General features: G+C 49.2%; 2 protein-coding genes across 4 annotated transcripts in view; one reads left to right on the forward strand and one right to left on the reverse strand.

Annotated features, from left to right (window-relative positions):
• LOC135385261 (fibrous sheath CABYR-binding protein-like) overlaps nucleotides 1-20,565 on the reverse strand; it is a 90,943-nt gene that overhangs the window by 43,839 nt on the left and 26,539 nt on the right. The gene's annotated exons all lie outside the window — the stretch shown is intronic.
• LOC135385263 (phospholipid scramblase 2-like) lies at nucleotides 290-19,701 on the forward strand. Its single transcript, XM_064614468.1, has 7 exons — nucleotides 290-464; nucleotides 8,846-9,226; nucleotides 10,194-10,256; nucleotides 10,354-10,508; nucleotides 13,495-13,659; nucleotides 15,398-15,541; nucleotides 19,464-19,701. The coding sequence occupies exons 2-7, from the start codon at nucleotides 8,896-8,898 to the stop codon at nucleotides 19,635-19,637; spliced, it is 1,032 nt and encodes a 343-aa protein (XP_064470538.1). The 5' UTR covers nucleotides 290-464; nucleotides 8,846-8,895; the 3' UTR covers nucleotides 19,638-19,701.

The raw sequence follows: 20,565 nt of genomic DNA on the forward strand, positions 1-20,565 counted from the left end.
TTGGGAAAGTGCGCTCATCTCTTGGTTTTCTTCGGAAGGGGGAGCGCTAAAAAAGTCATGTGATCGCAAAATGATGTTGCCTATGACGTGTGACACGAAGAAGGTGGTGATTTTGTCACGCGTTGATCCTACATGACACTGTAGCCAATCACTCCGCACAAGCGTAATTTGTATGACGTTTTTAGTAGATTGCATGCGCAGTGATATGATCAGTTTTGAGCCATCCTATGTCATTCCCTTAAACTACGATTGGTACTATGCCATGTTAAACAAAGCGAGCCACATCGTAAGCACTGCGCGCGCAGTTCGAAGCCCTCGCGGCCGGTGTGACAGCAAACCATCCCGCTCGAGGAGCAACAACAACACAAACCAGAATCTGCGAACGGCCACTGGAACGCCACGAGTCAACGAGCACCGCCCCCCCCCCCCCCTTTGCTGGGCTCAAATTTCACTGCTGCAGACGGGTAAGAGAATTTCAAGGAGTTTCAACGTCGCACTTAGTATCAGCTGTATTTGAACCACCTAGGGACAGATGCTACCTTTAGCATGTGAGAAAAAAGTGTACCATATAGTACTGACATTCTACGGCCACGCATTTATTAGCCCTTCGCATACTGCTTGAGCATAACAAACCCTAGTCAACCCAGATGCAACGTCTTGGAACATCCCATCACGTGTGATCCTTTATACCTCCAATTCTAGCTGTATGCGTGCACATTCAATATTGTCTCCACTGGACATTGATGATGACGGTCGTACAGGGACCGTGCGACACCTAAAGGAGGCGCGCTGCTCCGTCGCGACAGCGCCGCCAGTGGCGGTCTTGGAAATATCCGACGTGATACCACGCCGCCCGCGCTCTATGCATTCTCAAGTGGAACCGTAGCTTGCGTGGCGACCGCCGTAATTAGGAGGGCTAATTTTCGAAGTGCAAATAATGTGGAACTTTCCTGGGGCGCGAACGCAGAATGGAGACAAACTGCACAGAAGCAACCACCGTATTCATGATGTATCTTACAGTGCGGAAGGAGAACAGCAACTCGCATGTGTACGGTCAAAACACCTGTAAGTGATACGTCGAGAGGATGGTTATTTGAGGTCTCACAAAATAATGGCCTGCTAGCGAAGGCTATATACGTGTATTTCTCTGACTCCGAGCATTTGTAATATCATGTTTTTGACTTAGTCTTGTATTCCTTTCGTCCTCTTTGCACACATAGCTTCGTCATTGAAATCTACATCGTGCGTCAGTTTTATCCATACAAATAAACACGTGAGGTCACAACTTATTGTCTGACCTTGTACTGCAGTTTTTGCAGTACCTTCAGATACAATAACTGTATAAGATTCTCAAAGAAGAAATTATATGAGTTTTCTCCTCGGCTACCGCCGTAGGCTTGCGCCACGACAGCTGTGAAATGGTCGGTGTGTGAATACAAAACCTTTTGGACAACGTAGAACTTCCGTTCTCACTGTGAGACTCGTCAACCAGATTACCGGGAGCAATATCGGTTCTGGGCACTATCGATGAAACATCTCAATCATTATCTCGAAATAGGTTGCCGTTTGGTCGATGCACTTGACGGTGATACAGTATCCAGCGGCGTTTCACCGTCACGAATGTGGCAACTGTAAATCATTGATCATTTTGCAGGTCCTCATTCAGTTTCATCGAAACTAGAACAAAAGAAATAGAACATATTCGCTCGTGTTGTGCACACCTCATGCAATGGCCGAACGCGCGTCATGAACGCTATTCGCTGCGAGTGTATGTGCCCCCGGTGGTATTGGATGCATGGAAATCACGAGATATGGAACATCTGGTCCCTCATGAAGATTTCGTTTAGGTGGTGGCACAGTTAGCGATGCAACAGTTCCAGTGTGGCGAAAAAAGACACCCGCGCTTCACATGTAAACAAAGCTGGTGTAGAGGTCGTTAGAAAGCTCAGGGTGGACGCCACTCGCTGGCTACCACGGAGGCTACGCAGCTGCAGCGGGGGCGACAGGGGACAATTGTTTTCCCCGACACTAAATCAGGGAAGAGGCTCTCGCGTCTTGCACTGCTCAAAACTACGATGTGCACGACTTGACAGCCGAGACCGTTACTCGTAAATTGAGAATGAAGGGCGGAGAATTCCGAGGAACTGCTGCTGTCAAAATTTAAACCAGTTCAACCAGGGGCTGATGAAGTTTGAACCAGGGCTGCCCGATTGGCCATCCCAGTTAAGGTTGTGGCCCAAGTTGTCACCCTTTTAAGGGGAGTCAGAGGGTGAGAAGGGGGATCTGAGCTGGACAACGGAGTCGGAAAGTCAGGTTACTCGACTTTCCTCCGTCATGTGTTATATTTGACTCTTGTAAATAATGGTTGTAAATAAACCCCTCGTACATCACGGGAACTTCAGTCTCGGCTCCAGTGCAGTGAAGACAGGTAACAGGTCCAGTATCAACCGGACCCGGGAACGACGATTGGGAAGAGATCGTCAACGACTCCTCCAGGTTTATCATCGTCGGGGACTCCGGCTGGCGAACTTCATAAAGTCATCATCATACCATTTCTACTGGCGCAGCCGACGGGATCCTGTCAGGAGGTCTTCACTGCTGGTGGATGTGCTCAAACTCCGTTCTTCAAGTTTGCACCCCGAGGGAAAATTCGCCTGTCTGGTGATGAAGACAGCGACGAGGGAGTGCTAGGAAGTGCGCTTGTCTACGAGACGACCGCAGGCGCATCTTCAAGGACAGCGACAGTTCATCGCTGGGGAGCTTCGGGAACAAAGCGGCCCGGGAGAAGCTATAAAGGAAGATTGCGGCGGACCGTGTAGCCAAGGGCCTTTGAGAAGTCGGTGAGCACCGTTTCTTGTTTGTTTTGGGGGCATCGCCACATCAGTGTACGATTAGTGATGGGTCCCTCAACAAGGAGTAGCAAGAACGGGGAGCGGGGAGACGAAGGTGATGGTGCGAGGGTGGACAACGGTTCAGATGTCACGGATATCGCCGAAACAGACTTGCAAACTAAATTGGCGATCGAAAAAGAAAGGACGCAACAACTGTTGCTACAGGTTCGACTCGCGGAGCTTGGGCAAGCGGGTGGCACGCGGGACGGGGACCGAATATCACTGTCGGGAGGTCAAAGTCAGAATTCCGACCCATTAAAACACTTTTCAAAGATGTTGCAGGGCGCAATTCCAAAATTCCCGGCTGACGCGGAGGCACCCGTGTGGTTTGATACGGTCGAGTGTGTGTTTGAGAGGTACGATGTGCCAGAGAACATCCGCGCGCATTTGATTTATCCGGCGGTGGCCAGCCGGATGGGTTACTTATGTTCTCAGATGAGCAAAGACGACGAATTCGCGTTTGAGACCATTAAATCGGCAGTGCTGAAAGAACTACGGCTGTGTCCAAGCGAATATAGGAGGCGTTTCCTATCGTTGACGAAAACAAAAGGCGAGAGCTGGAAACAGTTCGTGCGACGACTGAGTAGTTACCTCGCGTATTACATTGAGGCGAGAGAAATCAAGGACTTGGAGACGCTCAAAAATCTGTTCGTCGCGGATCAACTAAAGGCAACCATAGGGCCCGACGCTCTCAAGTACGTGACACTGAGAGAGGGAGACGATTGGTTTGATGCATTCGAAATCGCGGAGTTACTCGCCGTGTACGATGAGGCAGACGGGAAGCGTCGCGCTGGCGCTAATGTCTCGACGGAGACGAAGCGTCCGGGCGGCGACATTCCGTCGGCGTCGTTGGGACAAGGTTCAGGACGTAATCAAACAGCGCCAGTCGCGAACGTCGGTCAGGCAAAAAGGGTCCAGGGACGAAGCCGTCCAGGTAACTCGGGGAATCGATGCTTCAGGTGCGGCGACACAGGGCACAGGAAAGCAGATTGCCCTCTTTTGCGTGGGAACTCTGGTGCAGGTGGCGTCGGGACCGCGTCTCAAAACGCATCGCCGACCCCAACGGCAGGAGTGCTCCTGGCACGTGCGGGTATCGGAGAAACGAGTGCGATACGGTTGTCGACACTGCAGCGCGTGAATCTTGCGTGCGCTGGTCGCCCCGTAAACGCAATTCTCGATTCGGGAGCCGAGGTCACAGTGCTACGGGAGTCGTTGGTTCCGCAGGAGTTACAAGAGCCCAGTGGGTCGATTCAGCTAGTTTCGGCGTTCAACCACAAGACCCCGGTAAAGTTGGTAACGTTACCCTTGTCGTTGTCGCGCGAACAGAGTCACGTCTCACGCGAGATAGACCACCATACTTCCGTCCTGTGCGCGTGTTCAATGGATTACCACGTAGCGGGTAACAGTGTGCGTCGCGAGGACGTCACAGAAGCCGCGCAGGATAATGAGGAAGGGTCACATAAATGCGAGGCGAGAGACCGCAGCAAAACGGGAGAGCATCCGTCGCCTCGGGCTTGGGAAAAACCGTCGAGTACCGATGGGGAGGAAAGCATAGAGAGGGAAGCGGATGCGGTGGCTCAGGTTTGCGCGGTCGTCACAGGTGTGGACTCAGGCGACTCTGCTGCAGCTACGCTAAGTAGGTCGGAAAGGGCAGAACAGCTGAGGAGCGCGCAGGGCGTTGACGCGACACTCGCCAAGGCATTTAGGGACGCGGGAAACGGCAAAGGTGGTATGTACATACAAGATGGTATTTTATACCACCGAGATAGGATCAGGGGAAGGGTGGTCACCCAACTGGTTCTCCCACAGTCGCGAAGGACTGAAGTGTTGTTGCTTGCGCATGAGTCGCCCTGGGGTGGGCACCTTGGGGTCAAGAAAACAATGGCACGCATCAAGTATAGCTTTTACTGGCCCGGCATAGAGGCAGATGTCAAAAGACATTGTACGTCGTTCCACGGTTGCCAGCTGAGATCCGTCAGGCGGAGAAACGATCGCGTACCTATAACTCCATTGACGCGACCCGAGCGGCCGTTTCAGCGTGTGAACGTTGACGTCATCGGTCCGATCGAGCCGCCGTCATCTCGTGGGCACCGTTACGCGATTTGTGTAGTAGACCTACACACTAGGTGGCCAGAAGTAATTTGTTTAAGATCGCTCACTGCGAAAGCAACGTGTGAGGCGCTTCTGGAAGTGTTCAGTCGAACAGGGGTCCCGGAAGAAATATGCAGCGACCAGGGGACTAACTTTACAGCCGCTCTCACACAGGAACTCCTTAAACGAGTTGGGTGCACACCGAGGTTTTCGACCCCTGATCACCCGGAAAGCAACGGTTCTGTTGAAAGATGGAACCGGGTGTTCAAAAATATGCTGCATCACATCATCCAGAGGGAGCAGAGGGGTTGGGACAGATTCATACCCTATTTACTGTGGGCATACAGGGAAGTCCCGCATGACACTATTGGCATATCGCCCTTCGAGATGCTATACGGTCGCACACCGACGGGTCCCTTGGCTATCCTGAAGAATACATGGACCGGGGAGGTCGATCTGCCTGACACTTTGCGCGAATCCCCACGTGAATACTTGCGGAAGCTCAGGGAAGAGCTTCACCGAGCCGCTGAAATTGCGCGCGTGACGGGTGAAAATCAACAGGACATTTACGCAGGCTATTACAACAGACAGGCGAAAGCGAAGGAGTTCGCGGTCGGGACGCAGGTCTTGCTGCACGATTCTGTCCCACCCAGTAGGTTACACCCAAGGTGGAGCGGTCCGCACACGGTGGTGGCAAAGGAAAGACAGCACACATACGTCATAGAAGACGCGGAAGGGAAACGCAGGACGGTGCATGCGAATCGGTTAAGGGGATACCACGCTAGAGTGAATCAGGTCGGGGTGGTGTTCGAGGCGGACGACGAGTTCGGAGAGATCAGTTACGCACCTCGCGTATCAACGCGTTCGAATACCGCAAGCGATACCCTGGGGACCATAAAGGTTGATCACCTGGCGAGAGAACAACAAGCAGCTATTGGAGCCATGTTCTCGGAGTTCAGCGACCTATTCCAAAACCATATGGGAATCGCTAAGGTGGGAGAACACCGCATAAGCTTGAGGGAAGGTGTAACACCCAGGAAACCACACAGGTACCGCATTCCCGAAACCTTGAAAAGTGAGGTAAGCCGCCAGGTACAAGAGCTGGTCGCGCAGGGTCTAGTCTACCCCGTGGAGAGCGATCACGCTCACCCGGTTGTATGCGTGTCCAAGAAGGACGGTAGCGTTCGAATGTGCGTTGACTACCGAGCATTAAACGCAGTCACGCGGGAGGACGCGTTCCCGATGGCTCTGCCGCAAGAACTAATCATGCGTGTGGGACGGGCGAGCTACATTACCATCGTAGACTTGCGCCGTGGGTATTGGCAAGTACCATTGGCCAAGGAATCGCAATCATTGTCTGCCTTCGTGACGCATGAGGGACAGTTCGCGTGGCGGGTTATGCCATTCGGTTTAAAGAATGCCGCCGCGACTTTCCAACGCATTGTAAACGCACTACTGCGCGACCACGGAGAATATGCCGCCGCCTATCTCGACGATATAGCGATATTCTCGCAAGCGTGGGGCGACCACCTCAAACATCTACGAGCAGTGTTCGGTGCACTGCGGAAGGCGGGACTAACGATAGCCACCGAGAAGTGCCACGTAGCACGGCGATCGATTCCCTACCTTGGACATATAATTGGATCCGGACGCCATGCGCCAGATCCGGAGAAGCTGGCAGCCATCAGCGGTCTAAAGAGGCCTAAGACCAAAAGGGACGTGCGTAGCGCCTTGGGGCTGTTCGGGTATTACCGAGAATACATACCCAATTACGCGGAATTGGCCTTACCGCTGACAGCGCTGACCGGAAAAAGGGTCACAAATGTGGTTCCGTGGGCAAACGAGGCCGAAAAGGCGTTCGAAAATCTAAAAGACGCATTGTCATCGGCCGCAGCTCTCGCAACACCAGACCCGTCTAAGCCGTACTGGCTGTACACGGATGCCTCCGATTATGCCGTCGGGGCATGCTTATCACAAATCTCGGAGGGCAGGGAGGTCCCGATCTCGTTTGCCAGTCACAAGCTCTCGCCAACCCAACAACGCTGGGCGACAATAGAAAAGGAAGCATTTGCGATCATATGGGGCCTCGGGCGGTATGACAACTGGTTGTACGGGGCGGAGGTATTCGTGGTATCGGACCACAATCCACTCTCGTACCTCACGGAAAGCACGCCTCATAGCGCGAAGCTTATGAGGTGGGCGTTGGCGCTGCAGAGATACCGCTTAACGGTCAAATACCGCAAGGGCAGGGCCCACGGCAACGCGGACGCATTGTCGCGTCTGGAAAACGCGGGTTGGGAGCAGGGGAGTCATAGCGAAGGACCCAGTTAAGCGCGGTACAGAACATGTGGCGGTGTCCTTGAGGCGAACGGGGGAAGGTATCGCCTGACTATGTGTGACTCTAAAAGTGCTCTTTTGAATTGTTTTAACCGTGGGGACCGCATGGAAACTTTTGCACGGAACGTGTGTGTCACAGTCAGTGAAGCAGTGATCACCATTGGACGTTGCATCGTCGGTTGACGGCTACGTGTTCAAACGTTGAGGGACCATTTTTGTGGCCGCGATGGGCCTGTCAAATGTCGTGATGAAGAACTCTTCACTAACGACCAAATTCTTCGTGTGACCATTGTCGACCGCAGAGTCGAACAATGGACTTTGGGAAGGAGGTGTAGAGGTCGTTAGAAAGCTCAGGGTGGACGCCACTCGCTGGCTACCACGGAGGCTACGCAGCTGCAGCGGGGGCGACAGGGGACAATTGTTTTCCCCGACACTAAATCAGGGAAGAGGCTCTCGCGTCTTGCACTGCTACGACTGCTGCGACTTGACAGCCGAGACCGTTACTCGTAAATTGAGAATGAAGGGCGGAGAATTCCGAGGAACTGCTGCTGTCAAAATTTAAACCAGTCCAACCAGGGGCTGATGAAGTTTGAACCAGGGCTGCCCGATTGGCCATCCCAGTTAAGGTTGTGGCCCAAGTTGTCACCCTTTTAAGGGGAGTCAGAGGGTGAGAAGGGGGATCTGAGCTGGACAACGGAGTCGGAAAGTCAGGTTACTCGACTTTCCTCCGTCATGTGTTATATTTGACTCTTGTAAATAATGGTTGTAAATAAACCCCTCGTACATCACGGGAACTTCAGTCTCGGCTCCAGTGCAGTGAAGACAGGTAACAGGTCCAGTATCAACCGGACCCGGGAACGACGATTGGGAAGAGATCGTCAACGACTCCTCCAGGTTTATCATCGTCGGGGACTCCGGCTGGCGAACTTCATAAAGTCATCATCATACCATTTCTACTGCTGGCTACCCGGCGGCTATCACGCAAGATACTTTCTCTGGAGGCCGCATCACGGCGCCACCAGTTTGTCGCACAGTCCCTATGGCCATCGCTATGAATAAACATTCTGGAATGGCCTGTGGTCGTATCAGGACATAACAAATCTATCCGAGATAGGCGCCTCCTTCTGTTTTCAACAAGTCCGGAGACAAGACGATATCATCCGGAAACCGGAATGGGGGTTGGCTGGGAGGGTGCCATGTGGTGAAGCTGTGAAGAGTGTAGGTGCTGGTCTGCTGGCCAGATCAACAGCTTTGCGGCCCACATAAGCCTGTGATGCTGTACACGAGCACTGTGCCCTATATTCGTGAAGTTTAACGTATTATATAACACTATTATTCAGGCAATGTTTCGCAACGTTCGTTCTGTTGCCCAGGGGGTCTGTAGAGAACTCCAGCCATCCGCCGGCATATTCTGCTTTGCCTTCCATCGCGACTGAATGTGAAAGTATGGTTATACGATAATTGCCGCAGCTCATGATGCACCTCATGCGCAGTTCATGACCCTCAGTTTGCGTCTCTACTTGCAGTTTACAGGTCCCAAGTAATCCTTACGAAGTGCAAACCGCATTCCGAACCAATGTCTGAAGCTCTGAGGAAAGCAGATTACCCGCGAAGTACGGTACAAATTCAGGTTGCGCGGAGTCCACCGAATTTAGGACCAGGAGGTCCCGCAGGCGGAACAGTACAGTACCAAGCTGTACCGATACTGCAGAGTACGGCTCCGGACCAGAGTAAGGCGACACAGCAACAGCCAGTTCCAGTACAAGCAGCTGCTCCTAAACCCGAGCCATTCACCGTGCAGCCATCAATTCCTCCACGTCCTGGATGCTTGCCTCCGGGAGATTTAAGCTTCTTGGATGGTATAAGTAGCCTAATCATCAACTCGGACCCAGAAAAAGGGCGCGACAGTAAGAACAAAATTGTATTCATATTTACGTCGTTACGCCTCGTTCACCGGCCTACTAAATCGCTGACATCCGCGAAGTCTGCGGTGTCAGCAGCCACTTTCATTATCATGTGGCAGGTGTCAACGGCACTGAACGGTGGCAGCACTAACCAGACATATTAGATATATCGGATATTTACATGATTATCGCTTAATGTTCAATTTCTGTCTTGTGTTCTCCTATTATTGCCCGTCAGTTATGACGTCACCGTATTTTTTAAATAAGTTTTACATGTCGAACACGGTGTTTTTTCATTGCACAGTTACTGCTTTTGCAGTCTAGTTGTACGGCCAGCCGGACGTGCTTCCGCAGAGAGAGTTTCAACTCCTAGATGAATAGTTATGCATAAAAATCATTAAATATTTAATTAGGGACTTTCGGACAAAACTGGAGTAGCAGAGTAAGAGATAATGCTTGTTGAAAGCCATTGCGTTGAAATATAAATCACATATTGCATCACATGCATATTGCTATGCAAATGAGCCAAAACCGAAACCGTGCGCCTGAGGCGCGTATGGCTGTAATCGTCGTCGGCTTATCTCGGCCGTAAAGCGGTTTCCTGCGCTCCGGCGTACAGTTTGGGTTTCGACTGCCAAAACTCTGCGATTGGATGTTTCTCATTTCATGGGATTTGATTGGATTGGATGTTTCTATTTCTACGTACGTGCTCGTTTCATGATTTTTTTTAATGAGGATTACATCCCATCCTGCTATCTTACTTTAGCACGAAAGCCCATGACTTGAACTGTTAATCAATTTTATAGGTAATAAATCATCTAGTAGTTACATACGTCCTTCGAAAGAGTGTCCGCACGGTTATTCATGTTAGCGCCGACCGGACCGACCGGAACCCTTTTTCCCGGTTTGAATTAAGTGACTAAGGTCTGATTGGTAGAATTATTGGAGATTTACGACACGTCTCCTACAGAATCCGAAGAGTGGCTCGTCGTCTACAATAGCGATATGGAAGAGACGTGCTACTTCAACATCGGTTAGTGAGACCCATCCTGACCTTCCTGGTCTCTGCTTATCGTATGGCGGCAGTGATGTTACAATGTAGTTCACCATGCTCCCGTCTTAACTTACAGAACAAGACCGCTGCGAATACTGCATGTGCATAGGAAATGCCAGTTGCGCACTGCGCGGCGTAGACACTCAGAAGAGACAAATTTTAAAACTACATCGACCGCTCCGATGTCAGAGTGGAGTCCGAGGGTATTGCATCGGCTGGTGTGCAAGGCAGGTAAGCGCTGCTTTAAGCTAGCTCGTTAAAGGAGGACAGTAGTAGAAGAAGCACGAAAGGTTTTCATGTGTGTGTGTGGGGGGGGGGGCAATTTGTTTCACAGAAAAAAAACTCACATAAACATGGTTCCGCGCGTTCACCCTTAACTCGCCACTCCAGGTATAACCAGGATGAGGAGGTATGATGGCACGTCACCGATGACGTTATAAGGAGAACTCGTTCGCCGGTTAGCGGGGGTTAGCGCCTTGTCCCTTTGCCACCGTAAACCAGTTTTGCCAGTTGTCCCGGAGAATTGGGGATAGGAGGAGCGGCCGAATCATTACCGAGCCAGGAGAGACTTTTTCAGAACCCCGAACAGCAGAGTAGCAGACATTTCTCTAGGCCAATCAGCGAGCGTTCTACTTACATATAGAGTCAGCGCGAGGTTCCAAGCAGATCACAGGCTGGTACTGCTCTTCACCACCGGTGCGCACGGTCGCTTTTTGCGGCGTATTTTAAATTCAATTTCTGCGATAATTATGAACCTGTGGCGTGAATTACTTTGCATGGTGCATCTTACTGGCCTACTGAACAGTTTTATAGAGAAGAAAACAGAAAACGCATTGTGGCTCCCCCTCTAAGCTGCCCGAATGCACCTCAAGCCCTCAATAGCAGCTTCAGCTTCGTTAACTTGTCATTGGAGCTACAGATTACATTCGTTCATGTTAGCGTCTCTCTAGCGCCATGGAAAGCGTCGTAGATTCACCAAGTGAACTGACCCATCCTTTCCTGTTGCAGACCTGTTTCTACCTATTCCTTTCTCTGTTTCCGTGGCGCAAAAACCACCTGTTGCAGGGTTTGCGATCAGCACGCGTTTTTGCTTGCCACCTGAGGCTGAACCGCCAAGTACTAAGTTGCATACAAGACTTGCGAGCATTTTACGTGTTTGTCGCAGGTTCTTGCATGATTACATAAGTTCCTTATTCCGGATTGGTGGATGAGCTAACACCCAGGCAGCACACGGCATCGGGCCGATATCAGCAGCAAGTTGGGCATGTCGGCCCAACATATCCCCGACACTGCCAACTTGTGACCGATGTAGGACAGAAGTTGGCAATGTCGGCTCAATGTTGATGGAAAAATGCGACATCTAGCCGACGCTGCCAACTTGCGACCGATATCACGCTGAAGTTGGCAATGTCAGCTTTGTGTTGACCGACACCAGCGAGATGACGCTGACAATGTCAACTTTCGATTGACATCCCACAGAGATTGACAATGTCGGCTTGATGATTATAGAAACCAGAGACAAGACGCCGACATTGCCAACTTGCGACCAACATCCAACTAAAGTTGGCAATGTCGGCTCGATGTTGACCGAAGCCAACGACATGACGCTGACACTGGCTTTCCATCGACTTACTTGGTGTCCCGCGCCAAAAGCAAGTAGGAAACACATTCGTTACGTTGATGTCGAGTATGCATTGCACGTTGCACGTTGATGTATTCGAAGCAATTCCTCACTTGAGCCTCGTTTGTATATATGCTTGAGCGAATTAAACTGAGACACGTCACCTCCAGCATTTTGATTCCGAGACGAGCAGGGCTCTCGAATTTGCGGAAGCTCGTAAAACATGAAATATATAGTATCTGTTTTCGCTTCGAAAGCAATGCCGGTTCCTTTTGAAATCTTCTTGCACTTCGTGGTCCTAGGAGCTTCTTTTTTTCGTCTTGCTTTCTGTAACGCCGCGCTCATTGTCCGCCACGGGAAATATGAGGAACAAAGGAAACCATCAAAAAATGAAACGAGTAAGAAACAATGGCAGAAATAAAAGTAGTTTCGTCGCAAATAACGAGTCTATAGCGTTTAGTTAGGATCGCCAACACACGAATACAAATACAATTATGTTCGCACAACATTGGTCACAAATCGGTAGCATGTCGAAATGACATCAGCAGCATGTCCAAATGATATCGGACCAATATCCTGACCCGATATCTGCCCAACTCTGGGCGGTGTTGCAAAGTGTATGTTGGGCCGATATCGGGAGTGTCGGCAGGAGCACATCGATCGGGGTGCTGCTTGGGATAAACAATTTGAGCACAGGTAACTCACACACTTCTGGCACATCTCACAAATTATACGTAGTGCAGAGTCCACCACGTATATGATTATCCACTGGTTAGTCGCGTGTCGTCCCAAAACTGCGGCAAAAGGCAGCGGATCCTCCGAGAGCCAGGATCACAGAGGTATCGGCCCGCCATCGGTCGCTCATCCACAACTGACATCGGCCCACTGCCTCATTGTGACATCGGCCCTGTGTACAGCTGTGATGTCAGCCCGACCTCGGGGGAGATGTTTCAAAACGGATGTTGGGCCGACATGATGGGTGTCGGCAAAACGAACACTGGGCCGCTGTCAGTCCAACATCGGTGTGCTGCCCGAGCAGGTTTCACGATGCAGATATGGGATAGTAGAGCAATAAATGTGCCATTCGATTATTCCAAATTCCTTGTTGCTTTTTTTTTCTGTTACAGTGGATATTACCTACAGGTTATGTAAGGCTGAGTCACGTACATATTCCCTGACGTATTCTTTCCTTTTTCTGTTTGGACTAATATGCTCATGAAGTGCCGGCGACGTCCATCGGGCATCCCTGCGGATAAACCAACTCTGGGCCGTCTTCTCGTATAGCTAATAATTTCGTTAGTTAATTTAATAGATATACAATTAGCTAATTAATTACTAATACTAATGAATAATTAATCCATTATAGTTAATTTCGTAGTAACACTTACTGGTCTTTACGTCGGCGTCATGAGCGACGTCAGGGTGGTCAGTCTGAGTCACTTTTGTCTGCTGGTGCCTAAGGAACTGTAACCCTTCTGCCACCAAGTTGTTGGGGTTTTCATCCTAGTCTCTCTTTTTCTTTCAAAAATGTACGTTCAGGATCAAAAGTATCGGTAAACGAGTCACTCATGTCACGTGATTCTTATGCAAATGCAGGAAATGCACGTGAAAGACTCCTCTGACAAGGATATTGGTTTTGTGTTCGAGGACGCCACATTGTGGGGTGTATCACTGTCCATCTGTGACGCATCACGGAAGCCCGTCCTCAAGGTGCGGGGACCCTGCTCCATCCCGGTTACTGTCAAGAACATAACCTTCCAGGTAATAATGCTATAGAACGTTTCCTCGACGCACGTTTAAAGGTCATTGCAAACATCATTCTACACTAGAGAATGGCGAGATATAAACCAATGAACAAACGTATGCGTCAAGCTCGGACATCAGAGCTGCAGCCGTCTGGCGGTGTGCCTGGCCTAGGCAGATATTTACTCCTGCAGGCCTGAAAGCTTCGTGACGCCCCCATAGAAAAGTTGTCGCGAACAATGGCGCGAATGGAGGCGATGTCGTTGGACAGCAAGAAATGTAAAAGGTTACGATACGGTTAAGTGATTAAATAGCGATTTATAGCACGCATGTTTAACAATTCAATTCTTGCAATAATTGGAACATACGCGAATGTTACGCAAGCACGTACTAGAGTGAGTGTGATGACGACGGTTAACACAGCTGCCGTGATCGTCCGCTATCGCAGAACACGGTTAGCACTTAACTTCCTTTGAATTAGTGTTCTTCCACAAATTTCAGCGCAAATGACATTTATTCGAAGGCACAGCAGCAAAGAATTGGGAATATGGATGGTGTACACAATTGACGGCACTTTATAAGGAGAAGCCGCAGTATGCGATTGCCAGTGTGGAGAGAAATGCATTGTAACTTTTCCGGCAGTGGATCGTGCTGTGCTTAACAGACGTTTGGGCCATATGTAGGCACCGGCAATGTGGCAAATTGGTCGACTACGCGCAGCACTGCCTTTTGTTGTTGTGTCGCCTTCTTTGTCCGTCGATCCCTTTAGCAGCCTAAACCAGTAATGTTACACCAACTACCCCAACTTTGCACTTTGGCAGTCTCTTGTGCGGAACTTTCAGGCATGTAGTAACGCATGTCGGTCTAAGGTGTGGCACGAGCTTGAAGATGATGACGTTTAGGGCCACAGCTGCAGAGCTGCTACTATAGACGAAAGGAACAACACAACGAGCTGCGCTGGTTGCATTCTTTCGTCTAGTGAGAGCTCTGCAGTTATGGAACAACAACTTTATTTTGAGATGGAGAGTGGGGAGGTTCATCGCCAGAGGCGATACTCTACCCCATTGCTGGTGGGGATGTGAGGAATAAAATAAGGAGCTCCTTCACAATAAGTATTGAAGTCCGATGGTGTCCAGAAATGTCAAAAGAGCTTTGAGCGCATATCGTTGCTGGGCTGGGTTGGGCTAGGGAACTAAGTTATGGAACTTTATCGACCACCCCATCAATTTTCATTCATTCTGAAGTTTAGGGCTGCATCACGTGTTGAAGGAAGCTCCTTACGGTTGGGTAACTAGCACACTTTTTAACTAGCACATTAGGGAAGTTCCTTATACGTCAGAGGAACGGGAGCTTCGGTCATTCCTATTGGTGCCCGTAAGCCCGTGACCTCTCCCACAGCAGCCTCACTGGCGGAGATACAGTGTAGCGGAGGCGCCCGACATGATGCCCGCGATGAGTTTCGGCTTCGGCGATGAACTTGGCCGGGTGGGTAAATCAAACTTGAAACCGATAAAACCCTCAGTGTGGAGACGAGAGACGAAAGACTAACACGGACTGTCGTTCTCTTTTGTGTTTCTTTTGGTTCACATGCTTGGTTGTGTCATCCATACAGCAGTGTCACGGTCATTAGATAAGCAAGATGCCATAACCTCTCTGAACTATGTCAGGCCTCGCTCGCGTCCTGTTACGTCCATCACACGCTAGTATGCCAAGTTTTGAGGGAGAGTTCTAATTGGAGTTCCTATTGTGTCTGTAGGTGCAAAGTTTAAGCGGGAAGAAAGTAGGCTGCATAGACCGACAGCTCGACACCGACACAAACACGGACGCAATCGTGGTGTCATTTCCAAAGGAAATGAGCAGAAGCCAAAAGGCCTGTGTGCTTGCGGCTGCCTTGTTGCTGGTGAGAATCACAAATCAGTTTTTCAGTATTATTATGTTAAATCGAGTGGTCATTTCGTGGCACCTTTTTAGCCAGATTCCGAGCAGTCACGTTCGCTTGGTCCATGCGCAGCAGTCTCGTACGTTCACGTACCGCTTTGCAAGTGCCAGGAATTTGCCAGCTAGCACTTTCTTCTCACGGCCTCGATACGACCGGGCAGCGCGTTGCCCAACTATATCCGGCGTCGTCACATCCGCACTGCGAGGGTGGCGATAGGGCCCGCATTGGCACGCACGTCAAAGTTTACGTTGGTTAGCAGACCATGAAACCCGAAGACGAGCGATCGCGATGCCACTAGCGTGATCCCAGCGAGTAAAACCGCTAGATCCCTGACACTCATGTTCCGGTGGAAACAGTCACGTGATCCAGCACCACACACAGAGCAGTGATTTCCGAGATCGAGCTTGGTCGTGCTGCCACAAAGTAATCACCCCAATTCGCCATTAGGGACATAGCGATCAAGTTCTCAATGAGCCACTGCAACGTAACCATGGTACTGCTTACACAACTAGGTTCGTAAAGGTTCGTAAAACAGATTAGAAACGATCAAAAAAGGCGTATGTCTCCCGTCTGGGCAGATAACGATACCATTCGAGGTGATGCTTGGCTAGGAGCGTGTGCTATATACGGTGAAGTTCATTTCTAAGAGTGCATGCATACGGGTTCGAAAAGACCCGTCCTGGAATCCGGACGCGTCATTTATTGAACAAGGGGGCCTAACCCCCGAATTCATGGATATGACTTGAAGCCGCATCTTGACTTGTGCAAGTCTGAGCCAAGACCTGCCCTCGCTCAAGACGGCTTGTGACCTCCATGGATCCTCCCGCAGGGTTACTTCGTCAAGAGCCCGCTAACTTTAACTGCGTCTGGGAGCGAGATTTTCGTTCAAGTTTGCTCTTAAAATGTGCTTTGCAGCGTGAAAACGTGACGTTTCTTAGCATCAGTGCCTATAGTATGTGTCAACACCTGTTATCTGGCATCGATGCTTGTGCAAAGTCCATGTAAACAAATTGATGACGTGTTTGCTCATGTAAGCCAAGCCAAGGCAAGATTCTGAGTGTCAGTGGCTTCGCGAAGTTGCCGTACTGGAGCGTTATCCAAGTCGGGTTCAAAGTGGCCCGAGCGCTGACTTATCATTTTCACCACACGTGTCAAGTCGAGCTCACTGCGTAAGAACGCTTCAAGCCGAGCAGGGTTTTCGAAGTGCATTTGCGCCCTTCCAAGGCATCTGCAAGTCGAGATCAAGTCACATCTACAAATTCGGTTGTAGCAGTCCGGAAATGAAACGTCGGGTTTAGATTGTTTTTAAACCTGTTGCATCGGCCAGTGTGTGTTTTAGTGTGAAGAAAAATTTACTAAATTTCTCGAGCAAAGCATCTGTAACGTTATTCAAAGTTGAGTGTCGTGTTTTCGGCCGTTGCTGACGACGGCGCTGCTGTGCGTTCTGCCCACACTAATTATATGCCTCAGCGCATACACATCACGACCTACTATAAAGACCTTGCCACGCGCCAGTCATCTAGCGGAGAGCCGGGTTAAACGGTACTGCCAGCTGTTTTGCAAGGCTGGCGCCGTTCGTCCGCTGTGGTCCGTTGTCTGCATGCGCAATCCCCTTCCTCGCTTAGAATATTAGTGATGTTAACTGTTTCCGTTAGCAAGTCGCAGGAGCAGTGTTGTATTGTGTACAAAAATGTAGCGTGCAATCCTCATAAAGCAGTGAACACCGGTGCTACTAGCTCGGTGCTGCTGGTATGTCCAGGTCCGATGCAAGGATTAGTCGATTGGAAGCACTCAAATCATAGCTCATCTATGTGGAACCCACTTGGAAAGAATAGAGCGGGTCATGTTCCGTGTACGTACCCCGCACCCCACACTCTTAAAAATGAACTTCACCGCATAGCACGTTCCTAGCCAACCATCGTCTCGAATGATATCGTTACAGGCCATGATTTGTTGAAAACGGGAGGCGACGCTTTTTTGTGACAATTATGACCAGCGTAAGTGTCACAAAAAGGCGTACGCATCCCTTTTCAATAAATCAGGGCAGATAACGGTATCATTCGAGGTGATGGTTGGCTTGGCGCGTGCTATGCGGTGAAGTTCATTTTTAAGAGTGTCTTTGTATCAATTATCGTGTATCCAAACTGACACAAAAAGGCGTACACTCTTAAAAATGAACTTGAAATGGGTTAGTATACGGCTGGACGGTTTGCTGTACCCATCCACCGCGTTACCACAGAACGAATATATGCCGCTTGGGTGTCTCATTGCCCTACTCTCCGGTGCGACTGAGGGCGGCACGACACGCGGAGTAAGCTGAGGGTCAAGTTACTTTAAAATAGAGGCCGTACCTTGTAGTTAAATTAAACGATAATAGCGATAACAAATAATAACAGTAATAATAATACTACTACTAATAATAAAAATAAATGATACTTGTACTCAGCGTGCGTGCTTCAGTGTGCACTGGGGGAAATAATCTCTTAGAAATGAACTTCACCGCACAGCACGCTCCCAGCCAACCATAATCTCGAATGATATCGTTATCTGCCCTGATTTCTTGAAAACGGAAGGCGTACACTGTAAACTTTTTCACACCTTTAAAGGTGTGCGCTATGCACATTCAATCTGGTTGTGTAACATTGCATCTCCAGTATGATATTTTACAAAATTCGGAAAGCATTACTAAAGATCAAGTGTCAGTGCAAATCTTGCTTTCATTATGTCTTGGATATCACCCGATACGAGCTAATGCATATATGCATCGCTATCGATAATCGAGCACGCGCAAGTATCTACAATACTGTTGAACAATGTTGAGATGTTTCAAGACTAAATTTTTGGAGGACAGACAACACTCGAGTAAAGAAAATTTGTGCGAAACCGTGCTCCATTATGATGTTACCAAAATTACACCTAAAAAGGCGTGCGCCATGTGTGAACAGATTTAGAGTGTACGCCTTTTTTGTGACACTTATCCTGTTCATAATTGTCACAAAAGAGGCGTACGTCTCCGATTTTCAACAAATCAGGGCAGATAACGATATCATTCGTGATGGTGGCTGGCTAAGAGCGTGCTTTGCGGTGAAGTTCATTTCTAAGAGTGCAGTCCTTCAGTCCTGCTCAAGTGTAAAGATCGTTATGGGAGGACCTCGATATTCCCAGTCGCGAAATCCCCGATCTCGAAGCCAGGAAAATAAAGGAGAATGCTCGACTGCTTCGTTGATATGCGGTGTTTTAGAGACACGGCGTCACTATTTAACCACTCAAATTCACGTGTTTTCGATGTCTCTCTAAGTCCTTTTAGCAGCAGTTAGGCTTAGGGGGCGGACACGACGGAGCGCAGCATGTTGGTTAGTTTATTACGACGTTAGTCCAAGTTCAATGTTTGTATTTTTATGTCCAGGTTAGTCTCAGTTCGCCGTTGGCAGTTTCCTACGCGCGACTGTGAATTTTATAGTCCGATAACATTTATTTACACTTTATTTCGAGGTACACCCCGCGTTATCCACCAGTGCGCGTTAAACACCGGATCAATTTTCGCGAATATTTCCTATTCCTTTTTTTTTTTTTTTTTGTCAAATGCGTCCCACCCGCTATCCGTGTTGGTGTCTAAAATGTCACCAGCACCTGAACCGCGAAACGTAAGAAATCTATGAAATTATATAGGTTATCCCTAGGTAATCGCGGGTCACGCAGGGTTCTAGATGTCACACACATTACTTATGGCGTGAGGAAAACAAGGGGAGAGTTGTGTTGTATATCTATGTCATGACTCATGAGTATAATACCTTTTCCCAGACCGTCGGTTAACTGTAGCGGGTCATGAAGCCCAGAAACACAAGTGGGGCTGCTCAATTCACACGTTCAATTTCTTTTACAGCGGGTCATGGTGTGTGACGCAGGTCACTTATCGTTGTGCCTTACTTGGGCGCTGCTCATCATCTGCTGTCCAGTCACTTGTATCATGGTCCAAAGACAGCAACAGATGGATGAAAGGCGACTTTTCGTGGATAAGATGGAAGGGAAGGCTAGAAAGCGTAAACCAAAGAACTGAAAAAAGTTCAGGTTCAAAGTTCAATGTTCAAGCTTTGCTGTTTAAAATACTATCTTACAACTGATTGCTGTTGGTTTATGTAGAACTAGTTCGATATCTATCTATATACTGGCCTGTCGTTGAGGTATTCACGAGACCGCAGGGACTAGTGCGGACGTTCTAGGAGACCGTCAGTTCTAGACGCCCTGCAGTTTGGGATTCTGGAACCGTCACACACACACGCGATTGAACGAAGCATATGTTTTAAGAGTGTGCGTGGATCGGGAATACGACTGCGCAGCAATCGTTCGTACACGCGATGTGGCCATCACTGCGTTACATCGATAAAAGGAGGCGTATAGGCGTTTATAACACTTGTCGCTACGGGAACCTTTTTTTCCCGTCTGTAGTGATCGTTTTACATTCTCGCTCGGCGAAAAATATTCGGATTGAATGAGAAAACACAGCCAGAGTGTGACGTTGGGCTTAGAATTAATTTTCTAGCGATGACAGCGCCACATACGGGATTTCCTTATGCGGACAATGGAAAGGAAGACGCCATATATATAGCTTGCTCCGTAAGTCCATAATCGCGTAGCGAGACGTTTTCCGTTGTTTGTCCAGGCGTCGAGGTATTGCTGTGCTTGATGGCTAGAAAATATATACCGCTGAGTTTGGTGAGCTGAAACTGGTAACTAAAAGTAGTTCTTGTAACTAACTCAGTTGTTCTCCCTGATGTGTTTTTATTTGCAGTGTTCAATTGTTGTCACCTTTACCCTTTTCCCGCACTACACCAGGTTGGTGTTGGACCTTTTTGACTTGTTGATTGAAGCAATGCGTTGCATGAAATGCACTTTCAACATTTTTCCTTTTTTCTTTCTTCCCTACTACCTTCGAGAACAGTTACGCAAAATATTTCCATTGGGAAGAGCGAACTTCCTGAGAAAAT

This window comes from Ornithodoros turicata, chromosome 2, assembly GCF_037126465.1.
Source record: "Ornithodoros turicata isolate Travis chromosome 2, ASM3712646v1, whole genome shotgun sequence".
NCBI lineage: Eukaryota > Metazoa > Arthropoda > Arachnida > Ixodida > Argasidae > Ornithodoros > Ornithodoros turicata.